Source organism: Uloborus diversus, chromosome 8 (genome assembly GCF_026930045.1).
Source record: "Uloborus diversus isolate 005 chromosome 8, Udiv.v.3.1, whole genome shotgun sequence".
NCBI lineage: Eukaryota > Metazoa > Arthropoda > Arachnida > Araneae > Uloboridae > Uloborus > Uloborus diversus.
Window position 1 is genome coordinate 86,643,617 of NC_072738.1, and position 24,324 is coordinate 86,667,940.

Genomic DNA, 24,324 nt, shown 5'->3' on the forward strand with positions numbered 1-24,324 from the left:
CAAATCCACACAGCTAATTTCTAGAAAATACAAAAATAATGCTTGACAGCTTAGATTGATTGACAAGTTATCTAGGGCTCAAAACATAATGATCAAAAGAAATGCACAAAGAAGTTCAAATTGTGATCAAAAATTTAAGCTTTTGAATATATATAAATTTTTTTTTGGATCTTCAAATGAGAAGTAATGCTTTTTTTTAAGGATGTTTTCAGACTTGGTTTTGACATGTCACACATTTAATACGTTGATGTCTCCTGGTGATCTATCATTAATATATTCAAAACCAAAATAGTTGATGTGACATTGCTCTAAAAGAAAAAATAACACGGTTTAATCAAGCTTTCTAACAACATGTGAGAACTGTAAGGAAAAAAACTGGTAATGGAACTGAACGTCAAAACAAATAATAATTCATCCTCAAGACTAATTTAAAATGACACAGTATGATGCTTAAAAATTAAAGGGACAATATCTGCAAGCTTAACTAGATTAAAGAGGATCTATCATCTTAGAGTCAGGTGAATAGTCTCAAAAGAAATCTATTCACAACACTTGACTGTCACACCAGAAACAATCTCGTTGTGTCTGAAGATGGTCATATTTTTTACATTTTGCACAGAAGTAAGTCAACACTTACATTTTTCTGATTCTCTTGTAAACAACTCTCAATGCAGTATTTATTTTTCAACATGGCGATTTCTTCGGTTAGAAGATTAAGCTGATTATTTTGTCTTTGTTTGTCAGTATTAAGAGTAGTAATGTTTCCATCAGCTTCCTAAAATAAAAATAAAAATCATATTTGTGCTTGACCATTGTACACAATATAACCATGAGCAGTGGTGGATACATCAGGGGAGGGGAGGCCACATGATTCCCTGTTGTAATTTGACTCAAGACAAAATTACTTCTACTTAAGCAAAAAATTTGAACCAAATTTTCAGTGTTGATCAATCTATTTCAGCGGTTCCCAACCCTTTTCACGTCGCGACCCCTATGTGTCCCCCATAGAAATATTATGTATAAAGTCATAGAAATAAGTAAGTCATAGCAATCTTAGATAGTCTTACAGTCTTCAACTTTCATTGAAGTGAATGAAGGCATTTTCTTTTAAAAAGGTCCTTGCGAGGTCAAAAAATCGGGAGGGTGGTGTTTGGAAGACACTCATTTTTTTTCAAACGTATATCTCGCAAGGGAGAGAGAGTTCAGATTTTTGCTTGGAAGAAAATTGCGTTATACTGGGTGTTCCATTTCAACCTGCAAGGCCTTTATTTTCCCAACCGTTAGTCTCAGATGTATACTTCTAATTGCAAAAATATTCAAAATCAGATGTTGTTCATTAATCACACAGATTAATTAATAAAGTTGTATTTATTTAAATAATAAAGTAAGAGCTGAACAACAACAAATTTAATAGATAATTTCAATAGAGGGCGCTAGTGTTGCTGGGGAGATATTTTGCTGCTCCTGAGATAAGTGATTTTTTACTGCAATTGTTTATTTTACTGCTTTAATTTCAGTATTTTTATTGTATTTTATCATATAATTAAGTATTTTTGTGCTTTTAAGTCTTATTTTTGATTTATACAAATACAAATGTGACGACCAGCAACAGGCTCTGGGCCCAGCTAGACTGGTCCTAGTCAATTTACCCAGTGAAGATCAATGGCCCTCTTAAAACTATCTACTCCCTTGCTCATTACCACCTCTTCCGGTAAACTGTTCCAAGGTTCCACTACCCTGCTATAATAATAATTTTTCCTAATATCCATGTTAGTCTGAGATTTAAATAGCTTAAAACAATGACCCCTTGTCCTGTTTTCAGTGCTAAACTTCAGCCCCGTAACATCTTTCATTTTAATAAATTTAAACAACTGAATCATGTCCCCTCGGTCTCTTCTTTGCACAAGACTGTACATTTTTAACCTTCTAAGCCTGGAATCATAGTCTAAGTGAGAAAATCCATTTATTAGCCTTGTAGCTCGCCTTAGAACCCTTTCCAATTCATTAATGTCTTTCTTAAGATAAGGAGACCAAAACTGAACAGCATACTCCAAATGAGGTCTTACCAAACTTCTATATAAGGGCAGAAGAACTTCTTTAGATTTGTTTGAAATAAATCTATTGATAAACCGAAGCATCTTATTGGCCTTGTTGCTAGCAATGCTGCTCTGTTGGCTAAACTTTAAATCCTGACTTATTAAGACCCCCAGATCAGTAACTTTGTCTGCCTGACTAATGACTGAACCTTACAAATAATAACTTGTACACTTATTTCTGTGCCTTAAATGTAGCACTTGCAATTTCCCAACATTAACAGCCATACCCCATTTATCAGCCCACTCCGTAATATGATCTAGATCCTATTGCAGCTGTTTTGCTTGTTCTTCATTATCTATAGTCCCCATAACTTTGACATCATCAGCAAAACAATTCACGCTCCCAGAAATATTTTTATAAATATCGTTCATAAATACAATGAACAAAACAGGCCCTAACACTGATCATTGAGGAACCCCACTTAAAACCTCACTCCAATTAGAGTAATTTCCCCTTACAACTACCCTTTGTTTCCTTCCGGTCAGCCAGTTTTTTACCCAAATGAAAGTTTTCCCTCCTATTCCTGTATCAGCTAATTTGCTAAGTAGAGCAACATGCGGTACCTTATCAAAAGCTTTTTGAAAATCAATGTAAACAACATCGACAGGCTTCTTATTGTCCAAAGCCTGGACAATACTTGCTTTCTTAAAGTGTTTTTCTATTCTTTGTAGTTAAGCCTAAATGTGCTGATTTCTTGTTGTTAAGCCTGAGTACTCTGTTAAGTGTGTAACTTGTTTATTTTAATTTACTGTTTGTCTTAGGATTTAGTAATTTTCAATAATAGTACCTTTTACTTCCAATGCTTTCTAATTCTAATAATTAGTTTTATTTCTTCAATTTTGCATTTTTGTATTGACTTTTTAAGTGTATCATTTTGAGCTAGAATGGGGGTTATATGCATTTTGAAGGAGGTTAAGAGTGGTAAAGGGGACAAGTGGAATTCTTGTGACTTATGTTAGATGTTTTGCTTGTTTAAGGGGAAGGATGAGTCTAAGACGGATTTCTTTTGCACTAAGTGTGTTGAACTCTCAGAAATCAGAGTTAGGATGCTTACTTTGGAGGGTGAGTTAGCATTAGGCTGTAGGAGTGTAGATGAGATAAACACTCCAGAGGGAAAGGGGGAAGTTAGTAAAAAGGAGGTGGGCATTAGCTGTGTGTTAGTGGCAATATTCCAGAGGTAAAAGAGATAGTTAGTAAAAAGGAGGTGGGCATTAGCTGTGTGTTAGATAGTGGGAATATTCCAGAGGTAAAGGGGAAAGTTATTGCTGAGGCGACAGACTGGGAAACAAAGGGTATAATTTCGGGAGATTCAATGGTGCGTGAGGTGGGAAACTCAATAGGCAGAGTTAGACATAAAGTGGCTAGATGTTGTTTGTCAGGGGCTCGGGTGAGAGATGTAAATAGGGTTGCTGAAAAGAAGGGGATATTTAATAAAGAGGATGTAGTTACTTTGTGGGTGGGAACTAACGATGTAGGCCATAGTAATAACGATGAGTTTACAAAGGAATGGGATTCTCTGTTGGACAAAGCAACCAACTGTTCGGCAAATGTCCAAGTGGTTGGTTTGCCTCCCAGATATGGAGTGCATAGGAGTTGGTTAAACCAACGGGCTAGGTGTATGAACCTGGTACTCAAAGAAATTTGCGTAAAGAGTAGAATCAGGTTTATTGATCAGGGTGGCGACAGGAACTGTGAAAAAAAGTTCCCTGACTTTTCCCTGATTTCCCTGACATTAAGTTCAAATTTCCCTGATTCACGTTACCAATGACATAATAGTTTTCTTTCTTTGCTCTACTTGAAATCCATTGTATGTTTGAATAAATTGCAGTATTTTAAACGTTTTAAGTTGTGTAATTTGTTGAACTAAAGATATATTTTAAAAAGATGCTACTTTTTTAATAAAATGGTTTTTAAAAAAAACCCTATCAAGTCAATTTTTTTTTGGGAAAAAACCCCCTACAAAACAGTATATTAAATTTTTCTACAATGGAAAGATTATAAAAAATTTAAAAAAAAATACTTTACTTCCAGGAACCATTAGAATTAGCATTAGAATTTTAAGAAACTATTAAAAATACTCTTAAAAAGGTATGTGTATTTATGATAGAACTAAAAAGTAATTGAAATTATTTTGAACTAAGTTTTCAAACAGTATAATAATTGTTGCAAGTATAAGAAGTAATAGTGAAAGAATAGAAGTAATGTAGTTATTCTTATATAACTAATTGACACATTTATGCAAAACAGATGAAACCATTTGACATCCATTCATAGGGAGCTTTTCTCTAATCAAGAACATAGGTTTTAATGAATGAATACAGCATTTTAACAATAAAAAAAATAAAGATATTTACTTAGGTATATAAGTTAACTCTGTTTCAAATGATTTCAGTATGTAACGGAAAAAAATCTTAGATTGCTTTTGCAACAAACAACTTTGAAATGCAAGAAAAAAAAAGCAATTAGTTAATTTCAAAATATATAAAAGAAGAATACAACTTGATTATAAAATTGAAGAAAAGAAAACCTTTATAATCTGCTGTGACAACAAATAGTGTGACGGCAAAAAACAAAGTTTTTTTAAATTGAAAGTTCAATTTTAGCAATTAAATTAAAAACGCGAAGAAGTAATAACTTTTAAGCTTTTATAGTATTAATTCAAAAACCAAAGATTTCTTCTTGAAATCGTGATTACAGTGCGCTAATTACTTCGAGACAATGGAATAAAAGCAAAGGAGCTAAGGCATTAATGAAGGCTTCCTCTTTGCCTGTATAGTTGTTTATTTTACGTAGCATTGAAAGCGTAAAAGAAAAATTCAAGCTAGGTAAAATAAACAACCTAACAGACACAGAAGCAATCTTCAAAAGTTTATCCTGTGGTTAATAAGTAAGATTCAATACTTTGACGCTGAGGGAAAAAGATGCACAAATATGCGGCAGCGTATAATCGCACCTCAGTAATTTTACTTTTTTTTTGAAGAGATAATTGGCAGAAAATGCGTAGGGAATTAAAGTACTTAATTTTTTAAAGCAAAAAAAATTTTTTTTCTTCATAAAATCAATTTTCCCTGATTTTTTGTTATTTTTTCAAAATTCCCTGATATTTCCCTGACTTTTCCCTGATTAATAAAGTTCCCTGACTTTTCCCTGATCTCCCTGATCTGTCGCCACCCTGTTGATGTGTGGAGTAAATCTAAACGCGATTGGATTGCTAGGGATGGCCTGCATCTGAGCTCTACAGGGGTCAAAATGGTTAGTGGTTTGGTTTTAGAGGATTCAGAATCAAAAAACTAAGTTGGAATGGGGGGCATGGTTTAAGGAGCAGAATTCGAAAGGGTACTAACTATTGGGATTTAAGTAGAAACGGAAATAGGGTGGCTAATAAGAGAAATGATTTTAACAGTTGGGATTCAAATAATCGCGCAGCATTAAATGAAAGTAAGATGGGCTTACTTAAGGTTTTTTATACAAATGCTCGTAGTATTAGGAACAAGATGGAAGAATTGAAAAGCATAATAGACGAGAGGTTGGATATTATTGGAGTTACCGAGACATGGGCTACCGAAAATGATGATGATTTATTATCTATTGCTGGGTATAATTTGTTTAGGCAAGATGGAGCAGGTAAAAGAGGTGGTGGGGTTTTATTTTACGTCAGAGACACTTTTACTTGCAATGAATTGGTAATTAATGATAAACCTAATGAGATTGATATGATTTGGCTGGAGTTGATGAGCAAATAAGGGCAAAAAACTACGTTTAGGGAACATTTATAGGCCACCCAACCTAAGCGAGGGTCAAAATCAACAGATGTTTAGTATTATTAGTGACATTTCAAGCTAAGGGTCAGTCATCATAATGGGAGATTTTAATTTTCCAGGAATTGATTGGAATAATTTTTGCCATAGTAATAGCAGAGAAGAGGAATTTTTGAAAGTAATTGGTGATTGCTTCTTAGATCAAATTGTGACTCAGGGTACTCGACAAGACAGGATTTTGGATCTAGTTTTCTGCGACGTGGAAGGTTCTGTTCTAGGGTTATTTGTAGGGGAACACATTGGAGATAGTGACCACAACAGTATTAGGGTTGGGATTAAATTTGATATGCACATAGTAGAGAATTTCAGGTTTGTGCCCAATTTCAGAAATACTGATTTTGTGGCACTCGGGCAAAGTTTGAAAGCAGTTTTTTCTTCCGGATTGGACAATAGCGATGTGAATCTTCAGTGGGCAGAGTTTAAGGAAAATCTAGCAAAAACGGTTGCGGATCATGCTTCCTTTAGGAGAAAGGGTGTCAACACTAAAATTTGGCCGATGTGGTTCTCCAGGGAAACTAAAGACGCTCTAAATTACAAGCAAGCCGCTTTTCACAGGTTTAAAGAAACTGGTCACAGTGTAGATAGGCTCCAATATTGTAAGGCAAGGCATAAATTTAAGTATTTGGTACGGATTCAGAAAAGAGAGTTGGAGCAAAGACTGGCAGATAACATGAACAGGAATCCCAAGAGGTTTTTTGCATACGCTAATTCGGGGAGAGTTCGAAATAGTCATATAGGGCCACTGGTTGATGAGCACGGAATTTTAATTCAGGACGATAGTGATATTGCTAATGTTCTTAATAACTTTTTTTCCAGTGTTTTTAAAGATAACTGTATCTCAACAGTTGACATCAATAAGACACAAGCTAAAGTACAGCTTGAGGACTTTGTATTTTCCAGGGATGATGTTTTACTTCATTTGAAAAAAATTAAAGAGACCAAGGCTCCAGGAACAGATAATATTTATCCAAAAATTTTAGTTGAATGTGCAGAGGAATTAGCAGATGTAATTGCAAATATTTTCAATGCGTCTTATAACTCGGGGACAGTGCCAGAGGACTGGAAGCTGGCTAACATTACACCGCTCTTCAAGAAAGGGTCTAAAGGGAGTGCGAGAAATTATAGACCTGTCAGTCTAACTTCAGTGGTTTGCAAAATTTTTGAAACATTGATAAAACTTAAGATAGTAAATTTTTTAGAGACTAATAATCTATTGAATAGTTTTCAGTACGGTTTCAGGAAAGGTAAATCTTAAGCAGCTAATTTATTACATTTCTATGACAAAGTTACCATGGCTTTGGACAATAAGAAGCCTGTAGATGTTGTTTACATTGATTTTCAAAAAGCTTTCGATAAGGTACCGCATGTTGCTCTACTTAGCAAATTAGCTGATACAGGAATAGGAGGGAAAACTTTCATTTGGGTAAAAAACTGGCTGACTGGAAGGAAACAAAGGGTAGTTGTAAGGGGAAATGATTCTAATTGGAGTGAGGTTTTAAGCGGGGTTCCTCAAGGATCAGTGTTAGGGCCTGTTTTATTCATTGTATTTATGAACGATATTTATAAAAATATTTCTGGGAACATGAATTGTTTTGCTGATGATGTCAAAGTTATGGGGAGTGTAGAAAATGAAGAACAAGCAAATCAGCTGCAAGAGGATCTAGATCATATTACGGAGTGGGCTGATAAATGGGGTATGGCTGTTAATGTTGGGAAATGTCAAGTGCTACATTTAGGGCATGGAAATAAGTGTACAAGTTATTATTTGCAAGGTTCAGTAATTAGTCAGGCGGAAAAAGCTACTGATCTAGGCGTCTTAATAAGTCAGGATTTAAAGTTCAGCCAACAGTGTAGCATAGCTAGCAACAAAGCCAATAAGATGCTTCGGTTTATCAATAGATCTATTTCAAACAAATCTAAAGAAGTTCTTCTGCCCTTATATAGAAGTTTGGTAAGACCTCATTTGGAGTATGCTGTTCAGTTTTGGTCTCCTTATCTTAAGAAAGATATTAATGCAGGGTGGCGACAGGAACTGTGAAAAAAAGTTCCCTGACTTTTCCCTGATTTCCCTGATTAAGTTCTCCAAATTTCCCTGATTCACGTTACCAATGACATCATAGTTTTCTTTCTTTGCTCTACTTGAAATCCATTGTATGTTTGAATAAATTGCAGTATTTTAAACGTTTTAAGTTGTGTAACTTGTTGAACTAAAGATATATTTTTAAAAGATGCTACTTTTTTAATAAAATGGTTTTTAAAAAAAACCCTATCAAGTCAATTTTTTTTGGGGAAAAACCCCCTACAAAACAGTATATTAAATTTTTCTACAATGGAATGATTATAAAAAATTTAAAAAAAAAATACTTTACTTCCAGGAACCACTTAGCATTAGAATTTTAAGAAACTATTAAAAATACTCTTAAAAAGGTATGTGTATTTATGATAGAACTAAAAAGTAATTGAAATTATTTTGAACTAAGTTTTCAAACAGTATAATAATTGTTGCAAGTATAAGAAGTAATAGTGAAAGAATAGAAGTAATGTAGTTATTCTTATATAACTAATTGACACATTTATGCAAAACAGATGAAACCATTTGACATCCATTCATAGGGAGCTTTTCTCTAATCAAGAACATAGGTTTTAATGAATGAATACAGCATTTTAACAATAAAAAAAATAAAGATATTTACTTAGGTATATAAGTTAACTCTGTTTCAAATGATTTCAGTATGTAACGAAAAAAAATCTTAGATTGCTTTTGCAACAAACAACTTTGAAATGCAAGAAAAAAAAAGCAATTAGTTAATTTCAAAATATATAAAAGAAGAATAGAACTTGATTATAAAATTGAAGAAAAGAAAACCTTTATAATCTGCTGTGACAACAAATAGTGTGACGGCAAAAAACAAAGTTTTTTTAAATTGAAAGTTCAATTTTAGCAATTAAATTAAAAACGCGAAGAAGTAATAACTTTTAAGCTTTTATAGTATTAATTCAAAAACCAAAGATTTCTTCTTGAAATCGTGATTACAGTGCGCTAATTACTTCGAGACAATGGAATAAAAGCAAAGGAGCTAAGGCATTAATGAAGGCTTCCTCTTTGCCTGTATGTTTGTTTATTTTACGTAGCATTGAAAGCGTAAAAGAAAAATTCAAGCTAGGTAAAATAAACAACCTAACAGACACAGAAGCAATCTTCGAAAGTTTATCCTGTGGTTAATAAGTAAGATTCAATACTTTGACGTTGAGGGAAAAAGATGCACAAATATGCGGCAGCGTATAATCGCACCTCAGTAATTTTACTTTTTTTTTGAAGAGATAATTGGCAGAAAATGCGTAGGGAATTAAAGTACTTAATTTTTTAAAGCAAAAAAAATTTTTTTTCTTCATAAAATCAATTTTCCCTGATTTTTTGTTATTTTTTCAAAATTCCCTGATATTTCCCTGATTAATAAAGTTCCCTGAGTTTTCCCTGATCTCCCTGATTTCCCTGATCTGTCGCCACCCTGTAATGTATTGGAAAAGGTTCAAAGGCGGGCTACAAGGCTAATAAACGGACTTTCTCATTTAGACTATGATTCCAGGCTTAGAAGGCTAAAAATGTACAGTCTTGAGCAAAGAAGAGACCGAGGGGACTGATTCAGTTGCTTAAATTTATTAAAATGAAAGATGTTACGGGGCTGAAGTTTAGCACTGAAAACAGGACAAGGGGTCATTGTTTTAAGCTATTTAAATCTCAGGCTAACACGGATATTAGGAAAAATTATTATTATAGCAGGGTAGTGGAACCTTGGAACAGCTTACCGGAAGAGGTGGTAATGAGCACGGGAGTCGATAAATTTAAGAGGGCCATTGATCTTCACTGGAGATTGTAAATTGACTAGGACCAATCTAACTGGGCCCAGAGCCTGTTGCTGGTCGTCACTTTTGTATTTGTATTAACTCGTACACACAGTACCACTAAAATCTTGCGAACACTACGTAGTTACCATCGTCATCACCGAAACAGATGAAAGAAATTAAAGCGCATTAAATAAATAAACAAGGCTTAACTAAAAACAAGAAAGAATTAAACAATACTTAACTTTCCTTTCAATTCCTACTTGTCAAAAAAAAATAATAATAATAATAAGCAAAACTGAAAACTAATTAAAGTAATAATAAACAAAACAATTGTCAACAATTGTAAACAAAACAATGTCAAACAAAAATATAGCACTTTAAAACTTAGCAACACAGTTTATCAAAGTTCTAAGTTTTTCCAACTCATCCTTTGGCAGTGCTTTTGTAAAAATGTCCGTCAATTGTTCATTACTATTGACATATTCAATGTCTACGGTTTTACTCTTGTACTTCTCACGAATAAAGTGGTACCTCACATCGATATGTTTGGTGCATCGACACTGGATTTTTGATCAACTTGATCCCACTCTGGTTGTCAATGTGTAAGCTAACATTTCTTCCACAGAATGCCTGCTCATCTATGTCACTTAGTAGCTGGCGAAGCCATATCACTTCTTTGACAGCTGTAGATGCTGCAATGTATTCTTCTTCTGCTGTTGAGGTGGACACAGATGTTTGCCTACTAGTGCACCATGTAATTGCACCAGTTGACAACATGAAAACATATCCTGTGGTTGATTTTCTGGTATCTAAGTCACCAGCAAAATCTGCATTAGAGTAAGCAACAAGGTTGGGACTTTCCGATTCCGACTTGTATAGGATGCCATACTGCTGAGTTCCCTTTATTCTTTTTACAGCATTCCAATGTACTTGATTGTGTTTGTTTTGAAACCTACCAAAAAGGTTTGTTGCACACGTAATATCAGAATATGTAGCGGCGGGAAGAAACATTAATGATCCAACGGCTTCACGATATGGTACACACGCTTCTCTAATAGCATATCAGGTTCAGATGACAGAATAATGTTAGGATCAGCCGGAACTTTTACTGGGTTGGAGTCCTCAAGGTTGAACCCGTTTAAGATTTTCTTTATGTAGGCAGGAGAATGGATAAAAATTGAACCATCTTTTGAACCATCTTTGTTTTGGTCAATTTCAATTCCAACAAAATAACTGGTTTTACAAATTGTAACTTCAAAGTTCAAGTTCATGTTTTCAATTATTTCATTTAGTATACTTTCATCTTCACCAAAGAAGAACATCATCCAAGTAGAGAACAAGGAAAGCTTTCTTGTATTTGAACATGCCATGGAATAAACAAGTACAAAATCATGCTGAGCAAACTTGATTCCCTTGTACATTGAAACGTCACATTTACTAGCTGCTGTTGGCCATTTAAGGTAGACCAACAGATGTGGAATGGTAAGTTCGGGAGAAATGAAGCAATGGAAACTGAATTTCAATTTAAATAACAATTTATTCAAAACATGTGTAAAATGTAAATAGGCAAAAACAATCAAACATTTATAAAAAAGCACATCCCCTATTGACAATTCAAATATATTAATACCCCCCCCCCCCCCCCCAACAAACAAATATCACAAGATTCAATTACTGATAAACCATGAACAGTTCTAAAACGTTCCTAATATTTTTAAAAATGTACCCTACGCCATGCCACAAGGATGGTAGCAGTCCAGAAAACTATTTAAATAATCATACCACTGGAAGTCCATACTTTAAACTTGGCACATATAACAACGAAGGCAACCTCCATCTGTCGGATGCTCAGACGAGTTGAAAATGTCCACTCCTGGGCAGCAGACCAAATTCCATGGTCAATCAATCCTAGGCACACCCATGCCACAGAAACAGCAGCACAGGAAATTATTTGCCCAGCTTCAAGCAAAACAGGAACCTTCCACTAGCAGAGGCAGCCTCACCATATAGTGGATTCAATCCAGTCCGACTGGCTCCGAAATCTAATATATGCCAGACGAACCTTCCGGCCCTGTTAGGCCTAATACTAAAAAAAATATTAATTCTTCAAATTTATATTCCTTAAAAAAAACTCCTTCGTTACTTGTAGGGTACTGTTTTAGAACATCCTGCACTGTTAGCAGGCTACCGAATCTTGTTACTACATATCTGAAAACCTCCACGTCCTCTGCGTGGATAAATCAATCTATTTGAGCACACATGCTCAAATCAAAACACACCGTCTGCAAAACGGAAGCAAATCATAAGAGATCAATTGATTGACTGACTTTCTATTTAAACCATCTCTGTTATCCTGATGCAATGACATGACGTCATCATAATTTGCATCTGTTGCATCTCAAAGCAACTCAACACAGTTACTATTTTAACTGTTGCTATTTTAAATTATCTTCTTCACTGCTTTCAGCAGAAAGATCCTCAACTCTTGAGGCCTGACGTCACGTCCGCCGATGGGCGAAACACGTGATTGACTTGTTGGGTGTTTAGGCACTTGGGGATTTTATACGCTCGTCGAATAATTAAGTCTTTTAAGACCGGGAATCTGTTTTTCTCGGATAGGTTTGAATTTGAAAGTAAGTTTTAAACAATTTAAAATACATTCAAGTTTTTTACGAATCTCTCCAAGAACCAAAATAATGGCTTTTGCCAACAGCTGCCTACTTGGCGAATTAGAGGAGATGTCATGCCAACAATTGTCATCATGCCAATTGCCAATATAGCAGTGAGGAATGCTTGAACAAAGGGAAAAAGGGGATTGGGAGGGATGGAGGGGACGAGATAAACCGATGACAGACAGGAAATTTTGAAAGTGTGGATGGTAGATCGCTATGGTGATTGTAAATAAAGTACACATGATAAAGATTGACATAAAAAAATTAAGAGGTCAAGGCTATGATGGGCCCCAAGCAATGGGAGGAAAATTAAAAAGCGGACAAGCTCACATAAGCGAAATTGCTCCATCAGCTCTATAAGTTCACTGCTCAGCGCATAGCCTTAATCTAGCTGTATCAACGGCATGTGATGCTACAGCAATAAGAAATTGCATGAGAACTATAGCGTCATTATACGATTTTTTAAATACTCCGAAAAGACATCATGTACTGACTACAGCAATTAATGAAATGGAAAGATGCTCTCGCCAAGAGAAATTAAAAAAGCTCTTTGCAAACTGCTGAGGTACAACTAGTAGCTGCACTAATAAAGCTCTTTGATCCTGTTGTCGAAACCCTTCAAAGTAGGGTTTAGAGTTCTACCCAGAAATTTTTAAACATTGAGGTCTAAAACCATATTTCTAAGTTATCTTCAGTGATATCAGGAAAAGAGATGAAAGATTCGAGCGCTCCCCCTCCTAAAAACATTTTTAAGCTTCACGATGTTAGACTACACCGTGGAGATGGGAAAGGTTCCGAACCAGATATATTTGTAACTGAATACGCTAAAATACTATTTTAAACTATGTTTGGCCTAGTTGAGGGACCAAACCAAATCGTGAAAAATGATATTCGCTTACCTTTCATAAGGAATAGTCTAACCATATGATCCAAAGTTGCCGGAGAGATTTCCTACTCTCCAAAGGCGAGAAAACAGAAATCTCTTTTAATTCTTTTGAAATTGAGAACTCTTGTAATGAATGAGAAATCAAAATAAACTCTGCAACATATGAAACCACCCCTGTGATCAACCAATGAATTGTTTCATGTACCATTTTTCATTTCTCCCTCCCTTTCTTACTCTTGTCACCATTTTCCTAAAAGCTTTTGTTTTACAAGGAGGTTTCCAAAAAACTCTTAAAATCCAGTGTGAACTCTTTCTTATAACAAAAATTGGAAACTTTCATTGTTTTCTTCCTTTTGGAGTTAACTTCTACAGTCTAAAAAAACATTGGCCTTTAGACTGTCCACTGCCGCCCCCCTCAGAAAAAAAAAAAAAAAAAAAAAAAAAAACAAGGAATTGTTACTGATATGCTATCAAGAAAGATTTTTGAAAGTTTTGGAAAGGAAACGAAAAGTTTTGTACAAAAGTAATTTTAAGCTGGTAATGACACAAAAGTTTTACAATTTGAAGATTTTCTTTTTCCCTGCAGCAACAGATTAAAACTATAATGGGGTCGTTTCCAAAATTTTAAAAGTATTTTTTTCTGAAAGAGCATGTTTAAAAACATGGGATCTGACCCATAATGTTTAATATTTAAAAAAAAATTACTTAAATCGGTGCGCTTTCATTGTTTGTTTCTGCCGATGACATCACAAATGATGAAATGCCATTCAGAGTTGCCATTCACAGAGCAAAATATCTAATTTGCATCTTTACTCATGTGTATTGGCAACGATATGGCTGATAGAGGGCGTAGAGGGCAATATTTAATTCGCGTCTTGATTATCATAACGTGGAAGAAAGATGCACCAAAGTGCATCATTTGTGACGTCATCAAGACCACGCCTTGTTTGAAAAATCGGGCATTTTAAATAATTAAAAAATAACTGTTGGGAAAAAAAGTATTTTCTGGGTCCATTTTTTTTTTTTTTTTTTTTTATTCCATCAATTTAAATGACTAAAAGTGTTATTTTTGACTGAAGGAAGCAACCCAATTTCCTTATCTGAAAAACACTTATTTTTTCCACATCAAAAGGGTTAATTTGCCACTCCTCGAAAAGTGCGGCCCGGGGCGGACCGCACCCTCGGCCCCTCCCTAGCCACGCCATGGCTTTTAAGTACGAAAATTGGAAATGTTTTTACTAGTATAAAATGTTAATAGAAAAAACATCAAAAGGACAAAAGAAAGTGTGCAAAACTACAGTTAATTTCATGAGAAGTGAAAGCAGGGTAAACATAGTAAACTGACACTTAGCAATAATACTATTGTCTGCTCAGCATTGGGAAGATCGGAAATTGCACATGATACTTATGGTGGTGATGAGTTTTGCTCTTGTAACAATATTTCTTCTTTTGGAGCTTAGTGAAAAAGTAGAGTTATAGGTATTTAGTTGAGTTAATTTTGCAACTTCTACCAGTGGTGGATTTACAGGTTTGGAGGACCTGTCAAAATGCATTTTTGAAACACAATTCCCAATTACAGAACTATATAAAACATTTATCATGTGCATTTTTGAATCTCCTTCAGGGTCTCTATGGTTGTGGGGAAGAGGAAGTTCCTATACAATTGCAACATGGTAAATCCACCACTGTTTTTTACCCCATACACCCTGAAAAATTTAAAATTTAGAAAAGTGCCTCTGACAGGCAAGCCATTTCAGAATTTGGGAGGGGTGGGGACAACTGACCCTCCTGATTGCCCAAATAACGGGTTTGCCCCTCTTCCATTGTGAGTTGAATATCCCTTGATCTTCAGCATTAAAAAAAAAAAATAGCAACATTTGGGATGATTGCAAAGACTCTCAGTAAAAGAAATGTTCCTAGGACTTCAAATGATATTTACTGACTTGTTTTATTTAATTGGCCGATATTAAAAATTATAATGAAGCTTTTGTTGGATTTTGGTGGCCAAATTAGTTTATTTGGTGTAATTTTTACATTTAAATGGGTCTTATGGAATGGCTGTGTCCAGGATTTTCAAAATCTTGAAAAGACAACTTTTTTCTAATTTTGCCGCCAAATTAGTTATGTATACAGGGGAAAACTAAAACTGGATATTTATAAACAGGTAATCTAGAAAATAGTACGGTCATAATGAGCAAATTATAGCTAAAACTCCTATGATCTTACTAAAATCTTCAAATCCTTCATTTCACTTCTGACTGGCATCATTTGAATCAGTTTATCAATTACTGCTCTCCTTCGGGTTTAAGGAAAAATGCTATGTTATAAGACTGTTTATTTATTTATTTATTTTGAAAAAAATAATATATCCACTTGAAGCAGTTAGCAAATTCGTCAAATGGTTTTGTACAACAAAAGATTTCTTGTTTGGTTTTAAAAAAACAGATTGTTGCCAATTTTGAAGCAATAAATGAAGGCCTATTTTCTATCCGGATAGTCAAATATTAAAAATACAGAAAAATGAGTCTTTATAATTGGAAATAATACTCAGATATTTAAATATACCTGAAGTTGTTTCTTAATATTCATAAAAGATTCTTCTTTATTGCTTAATTTGGTCTGTAATTCAGTGATTGTATTTTTCTTACTTTCCACTTCCTTCTCAAGTGCTTTTATTACTTCAGTGGCCTATAAGATTTTTGAACAAAACAAATTGTTTAATTATCAAGTTTGAAGTTAAAAAAATACATTCAAATATATGCAAATCAAATATGTCAATCAATGTATGCAATTACCACAATTAAATTTACTGAAAACAGAAAAAAAAGAGAAGCCTTGATGAGTCAAACTTGCTGTATAGCAGGATTAATTTTGTGACATTAGACAACATTACGTGAGCTGGCCGTGAAAAATGCACATCTTAGGAGAATGTGGACACGTTCAAAGTAGAAGTAGACCCACTCATTACTCCCTCAGTTTAGGTTGGATTATCGAAAATGTATAGTTCCACAAAACAAGTGGAGGATGTGTCAGTGAAGCAGCCAGAAAAATGTTCTGGGAAGGGTTTTCAAATTGAAAATTGTTGCTCTTTTCCCATTCATTTATAATGCGAAAATATTCAATACACTAAAACAAAGAGTTTGCATGGAGTAGTAATTATTCATTTGATGTATTTGCTTAAAAACAATTTATAATTCGTATTGATATCATTATAACTTTAAAATGAAGAAAGTGTGAATATGTACAGTACATTTATCGCTAGTTTTACTTAAATCATTTTTGTGTGTGTATGTGTCCTTTTTTTCCCTCAAGATCATTTAAAACCTCCTCAAATACACCAATGTCTTTATGAATGTCAAATGCTAGTTAATAACAGTTTGAGTCTTTTGATGATAAGTGGGAAACACTCTCAGAAAATCCGATGTGGTATAGGCTTCTTCTTACTAGGTTTCTCCAAACAGGATTTTTGCAGTGCTGAAAGTGCTGATTGACCATGATACCCTGTAGCGCTCTATGGATATCAATTTAGCTCTCTGAAATATTACTTCATTTCAGAACTGGAAAGTAATTTGCGACTGCTTCCCAATCATTAATAGCAGTAAAATATGTTGTCGAAACCTATCCCACTAGGAAAAGTTGAAAGTACTTTTTTTCGGACAAAATCAATGTGTTCATTTTCTGGGAGGGGTTTTAATCCTAAAATCCTTCCTGTGGCTGCGCCGCTGGGAGATGTGCCAAATTGCTTACTTTCCATCACTTCTTTTAGTTGAAGGGAAACAAAAGCAGTTGCATTTAGGTAAACTTCTTTTCATCGACTTTTCTTGTAAGATAAAAGATTATACTGATATACAACTCAAAAAAAAAAAAAATACAAGCTTAAAATTTCCTGTTGTGGAATAATGGGCCAATTTTGAAAGGTCATGTCTCAGAAAATATTTTAGGTCCGGAAGTGCAGTTGAACTGAAATTTCTGCAAATGTAATGAATTTAAAAATTTGTGGAAAATGAAAAGAAACAGAACACTATTTATCAAAAAATGAAATCAATTCCACAACAAGAAACTAAAATAAATATTTAGCAGTATTCCACTTATAATTTAACAAGAACCAGTGTTTCAAATGTGCAATTTAGAATTGAAATTATTCTAACTACCCTAAAAAAAAAATTCAGCCAGAACTACATCATGCTTCGCGATTTTCAATTACAATTTGACTGGTCATTGCATTGATTAGTTTGTGTTACGTTTTAAAATTTGGAAGTGCTATAAGCTACTTTATTTCATGGCATAATTTAGGCATAAGATTACTAAAAAAGGAAAAAAGATGAAAATCATACAAATTAGAAAACAGGACATTTTTAACAGAATTTGCATAAAAAGCTACTTTATTTCATGGCATAATTAGGCATAAGATTACTGAAAAAGGAAAAAAGATGAAAATCATACAAATTGGAAAACAGGACATTTTTAACAGAATTTGCATAAAAAAGACCAAAGACTTCCATTTATATCAGCTCAACATTTTTATGGGAACTAAATTGGTCAAAAATTCCAGTTGTTTTGGAATCATAGATTGTTTGAAGAGAATTGTTGAATCACAGATTGTTTCTGTAGCTGGTAGTTTTTGATGAAGTAGTTTTTGATGATTATTTTCTGTTACTTTTAGTCATAATTCTTCAAAATGTATTAACTCTTTTTTTTTTTTTTGTGATATTTACAGCATGAAAAGTGAAGATTTTTAAGGAAAGAGAAACTTCCATTGTTAAAAGCATTGTTTTTCCTGCAGTTAGGTGGACGAACAATTCACTGAAAATAAAAAATTTCAACATTTCCCTATCGTTAGTATGGAATCCCAAACAAGTTTCTTCAACTATCTCAAAAACGCATTTCAACTCTAAGCTCATTGAAGAAAAAAATTACAAAAATTCCCATGTAATCATAGAAAGTACCAGAGTTTTGAAAAATACATTGACCCAATGGCTTATACAGCCAACTGCAGCTTTCAACTCTTATTACATTGCCAGCTGTAAGAGCAACTGTGGCTTTAGGCTTTGTACAGGTTTTATTCTTCCTTTCTGTCAATAGATGACATTGTATTACGTACCATTGAACAATTGAGAAATCTATTCAATGTTGCAACAGACAATGACTAAAACTTTAAAAAGTGAAAACAAAAAAAATTCGCATTGGGAGTGCAATAAATGTGATGTTAAAAACGAGATTTGTTCTTTATTATTCAACCTACTTTAAAACTGAAGGAAAACTCGAAAAAGTCTTCTAAAAAGTTTCTTCCTTCTTCTAATGGGGGGCTGCATTTTTAGGCTAGTTAGCCTTTTAGCAGACCTAGTGCGATTCCCTGATACTGTATCCAGTCTTTCATGTGCCACCATTAAGGCGCTGATGTCAATGGCACGGATTAATTGAACGCCCAGTTTCTACCAGATGGAGGTACCTGGACTCTGATGCGAAATTGCACTAGGAATTTAACTTTGCTGAGGGAATTCTAAGTCAAAGGAATACACAAGGAATCTTTTACATGCTGCATAATCATACGACATGGGCGTTGATAATTTTCTGCACCTCGAAAATACACCGACTGGCCACCCCAGGTCAGAACCTGGGTCCACAAGCGTAGAAGGCCAGCACCTAATGTTTTAATAAGTAAAGAATATATTTTAGAATTATTTTAATTTTATCTCAGTAGAAGGGTTTGAAAAGGATGTACGTTACCCAAATATAAGCCAGAAATATACCTGATAACATAATATTTTAACAGGTTTATACTCTCCGAGACAGTACTTTATTTTTGACAAAGTTCTTGTGATGACATGGTTATGGATAATCCTTAGCAAAGTACAGTGAAAAAACTTAAAAAGCTCCCCCAAAAGTGAAGACAAAACCAAATTTTCCGAACACGTAAGTGCACACTGTGTTCAGCTTCACAATGTAGATGTATGGCAACCTTATTTATATTTTAAGAAAGAAGAAATTAGAAAGAAAGAAAGGAAATCATTCAAAAAGTGTAAATAGAAATAAAACGTTTCAGATAACAAAACATGCTAATACTATTTTGTACAGAGGGATTTTTTATACAGGGTTCTGTTTTAACATGCAAGACCTTTATTTTCACAACCGTTAGTTCTAGATTTATACTTTCAATTACAAAAATGTTCAAAATCAGATGCAGAGTTAAGATATTTAAAAGTTTGAAGCAAAAACTAAAATGAGTAAAAAAATACAAAATTTAACTTTTTATATGTTTTCTAACTAATATTTAGAAAGATAATCTCCATTGAAAACTATTACTGACCCAAAAAACTTGACATTTGTGCGACCAGAACTCAAGGAGACATTCCAGTTCAAAATTTTATGGGACCCTACAGAAGATGAGCTTGGAACTTATCGCCCCTTCAGAAGAATGATGTGTAGTCGAAGTAAGAAGAACAAGGTACCGTATTACCCTGCTTTATCCTATCCGGCATGCCGGAAAAAAGCGAGGTTGACCAGCCTGCCAGAAAACTTGAATTTTCCGGCATGCCGGATAATTAGTGGTTAATTTTGCAACAAAACAAAAGTAAATGTCCCCATTCAGTTCCAACCAGAAAGCAAACCTCTGTAAAGAAAAAAAATAAAAAATTCCGAAAGTAACCTTATTTCAAAAAAATTGTGTATTGCATAAATTTGTGCTTGTTATTTATGGTAGGTCATTATTAATGGATTTAATCATATGCCAATAAAGTAATCAATTCAGAAACAGTAATTGTTACAGAAATTTGTTCATGCTATTTTCAAATAAATTACTATAGGTTTCTTTTAGAGAAGTAAGTTTAATTTTTATTTATTGAATAGCCATGGTAAAGTCTTTAGCAATAGTTTAGAGGTGGTAGCTTACTGCTTAAATGTTTGCTCAGTTTTTTTTAATTTTTATATTATTTGTTACTAAACAATATTTCTCTTGTTAAAACAAAAATGACATTGTTAGTAAATATTTTAAAAAATTGAACTACAGTAGAATACCTTTATAATGCCGACTATATAATGCACTTCCCTATAAACCGCACAACTTTTTTAGAAGTAAACAATAGGTTTTGAAGTTTAAAAAATCTCTCTGTTTTGCTTTGCAAACAGAAAAATTGTTAGGCAAATTAAATTTTGAGACAGTTTTTCATCTTTCCATCTTAATTCAAAGCTTTTAAATGAAAATTAGTATTCATAGTAAGCAGAAAATACCAGATGGCTTTTGAAGAAGACCAGGCAAGTGTTATTGAAAATCTGGTGACCCTCGAATTTCACAGCATGCCAGTTAATGCGAAGTAATATAGTATTTATACTTTTCATTGCTGTTGAAAAATAAAAGCAAATGTTATACCGTGATACCCAAAAGCACACTACAATACCTCAAACAATTTGAAAAACCACATTCTATGCACACATATAATTTTAAACACTTGTTAACCGCTATATTTTCCCCCAAAAGGTGTTCTTGACGCCAAGTGAAAAGTGGTGTTAGTCACAAAACACTGCGTTTCATATCTCAGTGAATATTGGGGTGCACTAATTTCAAAAGTTTTGTGTTAGAATTATTTTCCAATGTTGATTATTTCCCGAAATATAAATTAGAGGATCCGGGGCCCGTATAAAAAGTTAGTTTGTATTTTTTTGACTTATTTATTTTTATTGCAAACTTTCAACATCTTAACTCTGCATCTGATTTTGAACATTTTTACAAATGGAAGTACACATCGAGAACTAACGGTTGTGAAAATAAAGGTCTTGCAGGTTATAATGGAACACCCTGTGTAACAAGCATATTAATTTCTTTACGCTTACATGCAGTCACACACACACATGCAACACTAAATGCAGTCTTACTTCAAATGCCTGAGTATAACAGGAAATATCAAGAGTTTTCTTCTCACTGTGCTTCTCGTTATTTTCAAGCTGAAGAAGAGCATTTTTAAAAGCTACACATTGTGCTTCTGCTTCTTTCTTGGCACACATTGCAGATTCCAAATCATGCTCTAGTTGAACGTTCTTTTTCTCCAGTTTAGCTATTAACTTCGTATAGTCTTCTTTAATTGGAAAAGTATTCTACAATTAAGAATTAACAAGATTATTTCACCTACAGAATGTTATTAAATCTGATGAAGGTCAAAGTTTTTTTTAAACTAGACAGGCGGACAAGAAAAATACATGTTTGTTTAAATTCTTTTATTTGAAGTTGGAAGATTCTAATATATGAACAGTACATGATAATATATAGTAATAGAGGAACATTTTGCTCAAAGTATTTGTATCTCAAAACCTCACAGGTTTTAAGATAAAGAAATTCACCAAGGTGCGCTAGTGATCAAAATGCACATTTCATACCTTCCCACTCCATGGAGTGTTGTTCATGATCATGCATGTATATTTTAAACATTGGATGGTTATTTGCTGTATAATGCATCAATGTATGAACATTCCTAATTTCATCAAAGTCGGTCCAATAGTTCTTGAGATAATTGATCAAATCTGAAAATTCTCTTAATTTTGAACATTAGTGTAGGTGAATTCCAGCAGTAACGGAAGGGCAGTTTTACAAAAAATCAACGCATTTCTGTCTGTGAGCATATCAAAGTATGTATTTTTTCCAAAACTGATGCATAGACTTTTATACACATCATAGTACGCTGCTAAAAAAGCCAAACCGAGAATTTTTCCTTAGTGACTTTTTATTAAAATCAAATTTAAAAAACGGTAATGGAAGGATATTTTTGCGACAAGATTTTCACGCTATAATGTTCACCCCAAAAGTTCAACTAAACTATAAAAGAGAAAATTCTATAAAAATTAGAGCACATACAGTGTTCAGTCATTACAATTCCACCTCCAGTTTTAAAAAATAATTGTTTTAAGCATATAAATTATGCATTTGTTAAGGGTAACAGAAGAACAGTAATGGAAGGACAAGACGTCCAAAACAATTAAACTTGGAAAATTTCAACTTACATTTATTCAGCTAATACAGCAGTCTTAAACAATGATATCTAATGCCTGAGCCATCTGTTACCCTATTCTGAATTTTTTAAATGCTCAAAAATTTTATCATAATCCGTAGAACATTTATCTTCTTTTTCAGGGAATACAAAGATCATTCCCACATTATTATGCATTTTCAAAGAAAGAGTTTCTATTCCTTCATCTTCTATATGAAGTACCTGTCTAACATTGCTCTTTGTCAATTTCTTTCTCTTCCATTCAACTAAAAAACGTTGTCCAAACGTTAATGAATCCTTTGGCATATTCTTATGATATATAAAAGTTTAAGCACAATGCAAAATTTTTAATAAAAAGAAAACTGTTCAATGGAATGCTTTCAAATTTCTACTGTTGATGGCTATTATCTTTATATATTAATAGGCAAGCCGTTTTCTTTCGGTACCGATTTCTCCTCTGTTTTTGAACTGATTTCCTTCATTCTTTTTTTGTTCGGTAGCTATTGCCGAGTTTTAGTGTCATCAATAAAAAAAATTTGAAATCGAACGCTAATTAACGGAGATATTAATAAAAAACACATTTTTGTAATAAATGGCTCTTTCTATGCGAACGGACGGTCCAATTTTTTCGAATTTGATATGGTTAGAAAGGTCTTTAAAAAATACTCCTAAGGAAGAAATTGTCAGGATGCCCAAGGTCCAATAACCTAAATCCACTAGAAAAAAAAGTTATAAGCGTTTTTTAGTTAGCAAAACTCAAAAATTTTAATTTTATGTCTTTTCCATTGTTGAAACTCATTGTTGGAAGCGTGAAACATTAAGTTTTAATTCATTTTTTAAACCGCTTTTTCTACATGATAAATGCATTTTAATGCTTCGAGCTTGGTGTGGTTGGAAAGCTCGCGAAATATACTTTGAAACATTGATAGCCAAAAATGTCTATTTGAGAAATATTCTCAACAATTTGATTTGAAAGCTAAGTGAAAACTAAGTGTAAATGTTTTTACTCACTTGTATTTCTTTAATAATGAAAAGGCAGTTAATCTTGTCCCTTAAAGGACGCTTGTTTCAATTCGCGTACGGGAGAATCAACCTGTAAACATCAGAACGACTTCAAACGACGTGTTTCGTCAGGAAGAAGGATGTGACGTCAGAGCACGAGCGGAGATGATGTAATCTCCCGATAGCTCCGCGGCAAATCGAATGTTCTGGAAGCATCCAGACTGAGCTCTTACGTAGGCATATCCGGCGTGACGTGCATAGAGTGCGCTGTATTATATAAGCAGGGGGAAATGAGAAGGAGATCACTTCTTCTGCTCGCGTTTCTCATTTTCGACTGACGATAGTCGTATTTTTGAGAGGATCGTTCGCTGTTGTGGCGACGTCCTGCACTTAGGGGATGGTTTTTAGAGTTTCACCATGAGAGTTAGGGACTTAAAATTTTTGAAACATTTTTAGGATAAGTCAAGTTAGGGTGTCAAATGTGTTTTTTTTTTTGGAGGATGTTCCTTTGGAACATGAAGGATGTTTTTGAGAGTTGAAATTCCTCATATTTGTTTATACATTTTACTCATGTTATAGTTTGTTTTACAGTTGTTAATTATAGGATAATTATAAATAAAATGATTTAGCCATACAACTTGAATTCTGACATTTCATTCACTTGATAGCTACAGTAATGTGAAACAGAAGGCATCTGCTAAACTTAGTGTTTACCTTCCTTGCGGGAGTTAGACAAAATTTGTTAGGTCAACAAGAGGGTTATGGGCCCAGACTGCCCTTCCCTATTCACATTCCGTCAGCTTGAAGAAAGTGAATTTGAAGAAGAAATGTTGTTGGATGGAATATCGATTAGAAATTTGGAAATTAATTTTTTGAGCGATCTCATCGAAGCAAAGAGATGAAAGAATTTATGAATTGAAAACGATACGAAAGTTTTGCCCAGTAAAGAACTATGTCCACCCAAACCGTTAAAATTGAGGAATTGAATGATTCGAATTATGTCGAATGGGCGACAAACCTCAAGTTCC

The 24,324-nt window shown here is 33.8% G+C and overlaps 1 protein-coding gene across 1 annotated transcript in view; it reads right to left on the reverse strand.

Annotated features, from left to right (window-relative positions):
* The window catches only part of LOC129227452 (citron Rho-interacting kinase-like), a 232,308-nt gene that overhangs the window by 146,807 nt on the left and 61,177 nt on the right, over positions 1-24,324 (reverse strand). The window contains exons 13-15 of the mRNA XM_054862014.1: positions 21,189-21,407; positions 15,885-16,007; positions 638-775 (exon numbers count right to left, since the gene is read on the reverse strand). Coding sequence (XP_054717989.1) covers positions 638-775; positions 15,885-16,007; positions 21,189-21,407 — 480 coding nt within the window. The remainder of the gene's footprint in view (positions 1-637; positions 776-15,884; positions 16,008-21,188; positions 21,408-24,324) is intronic.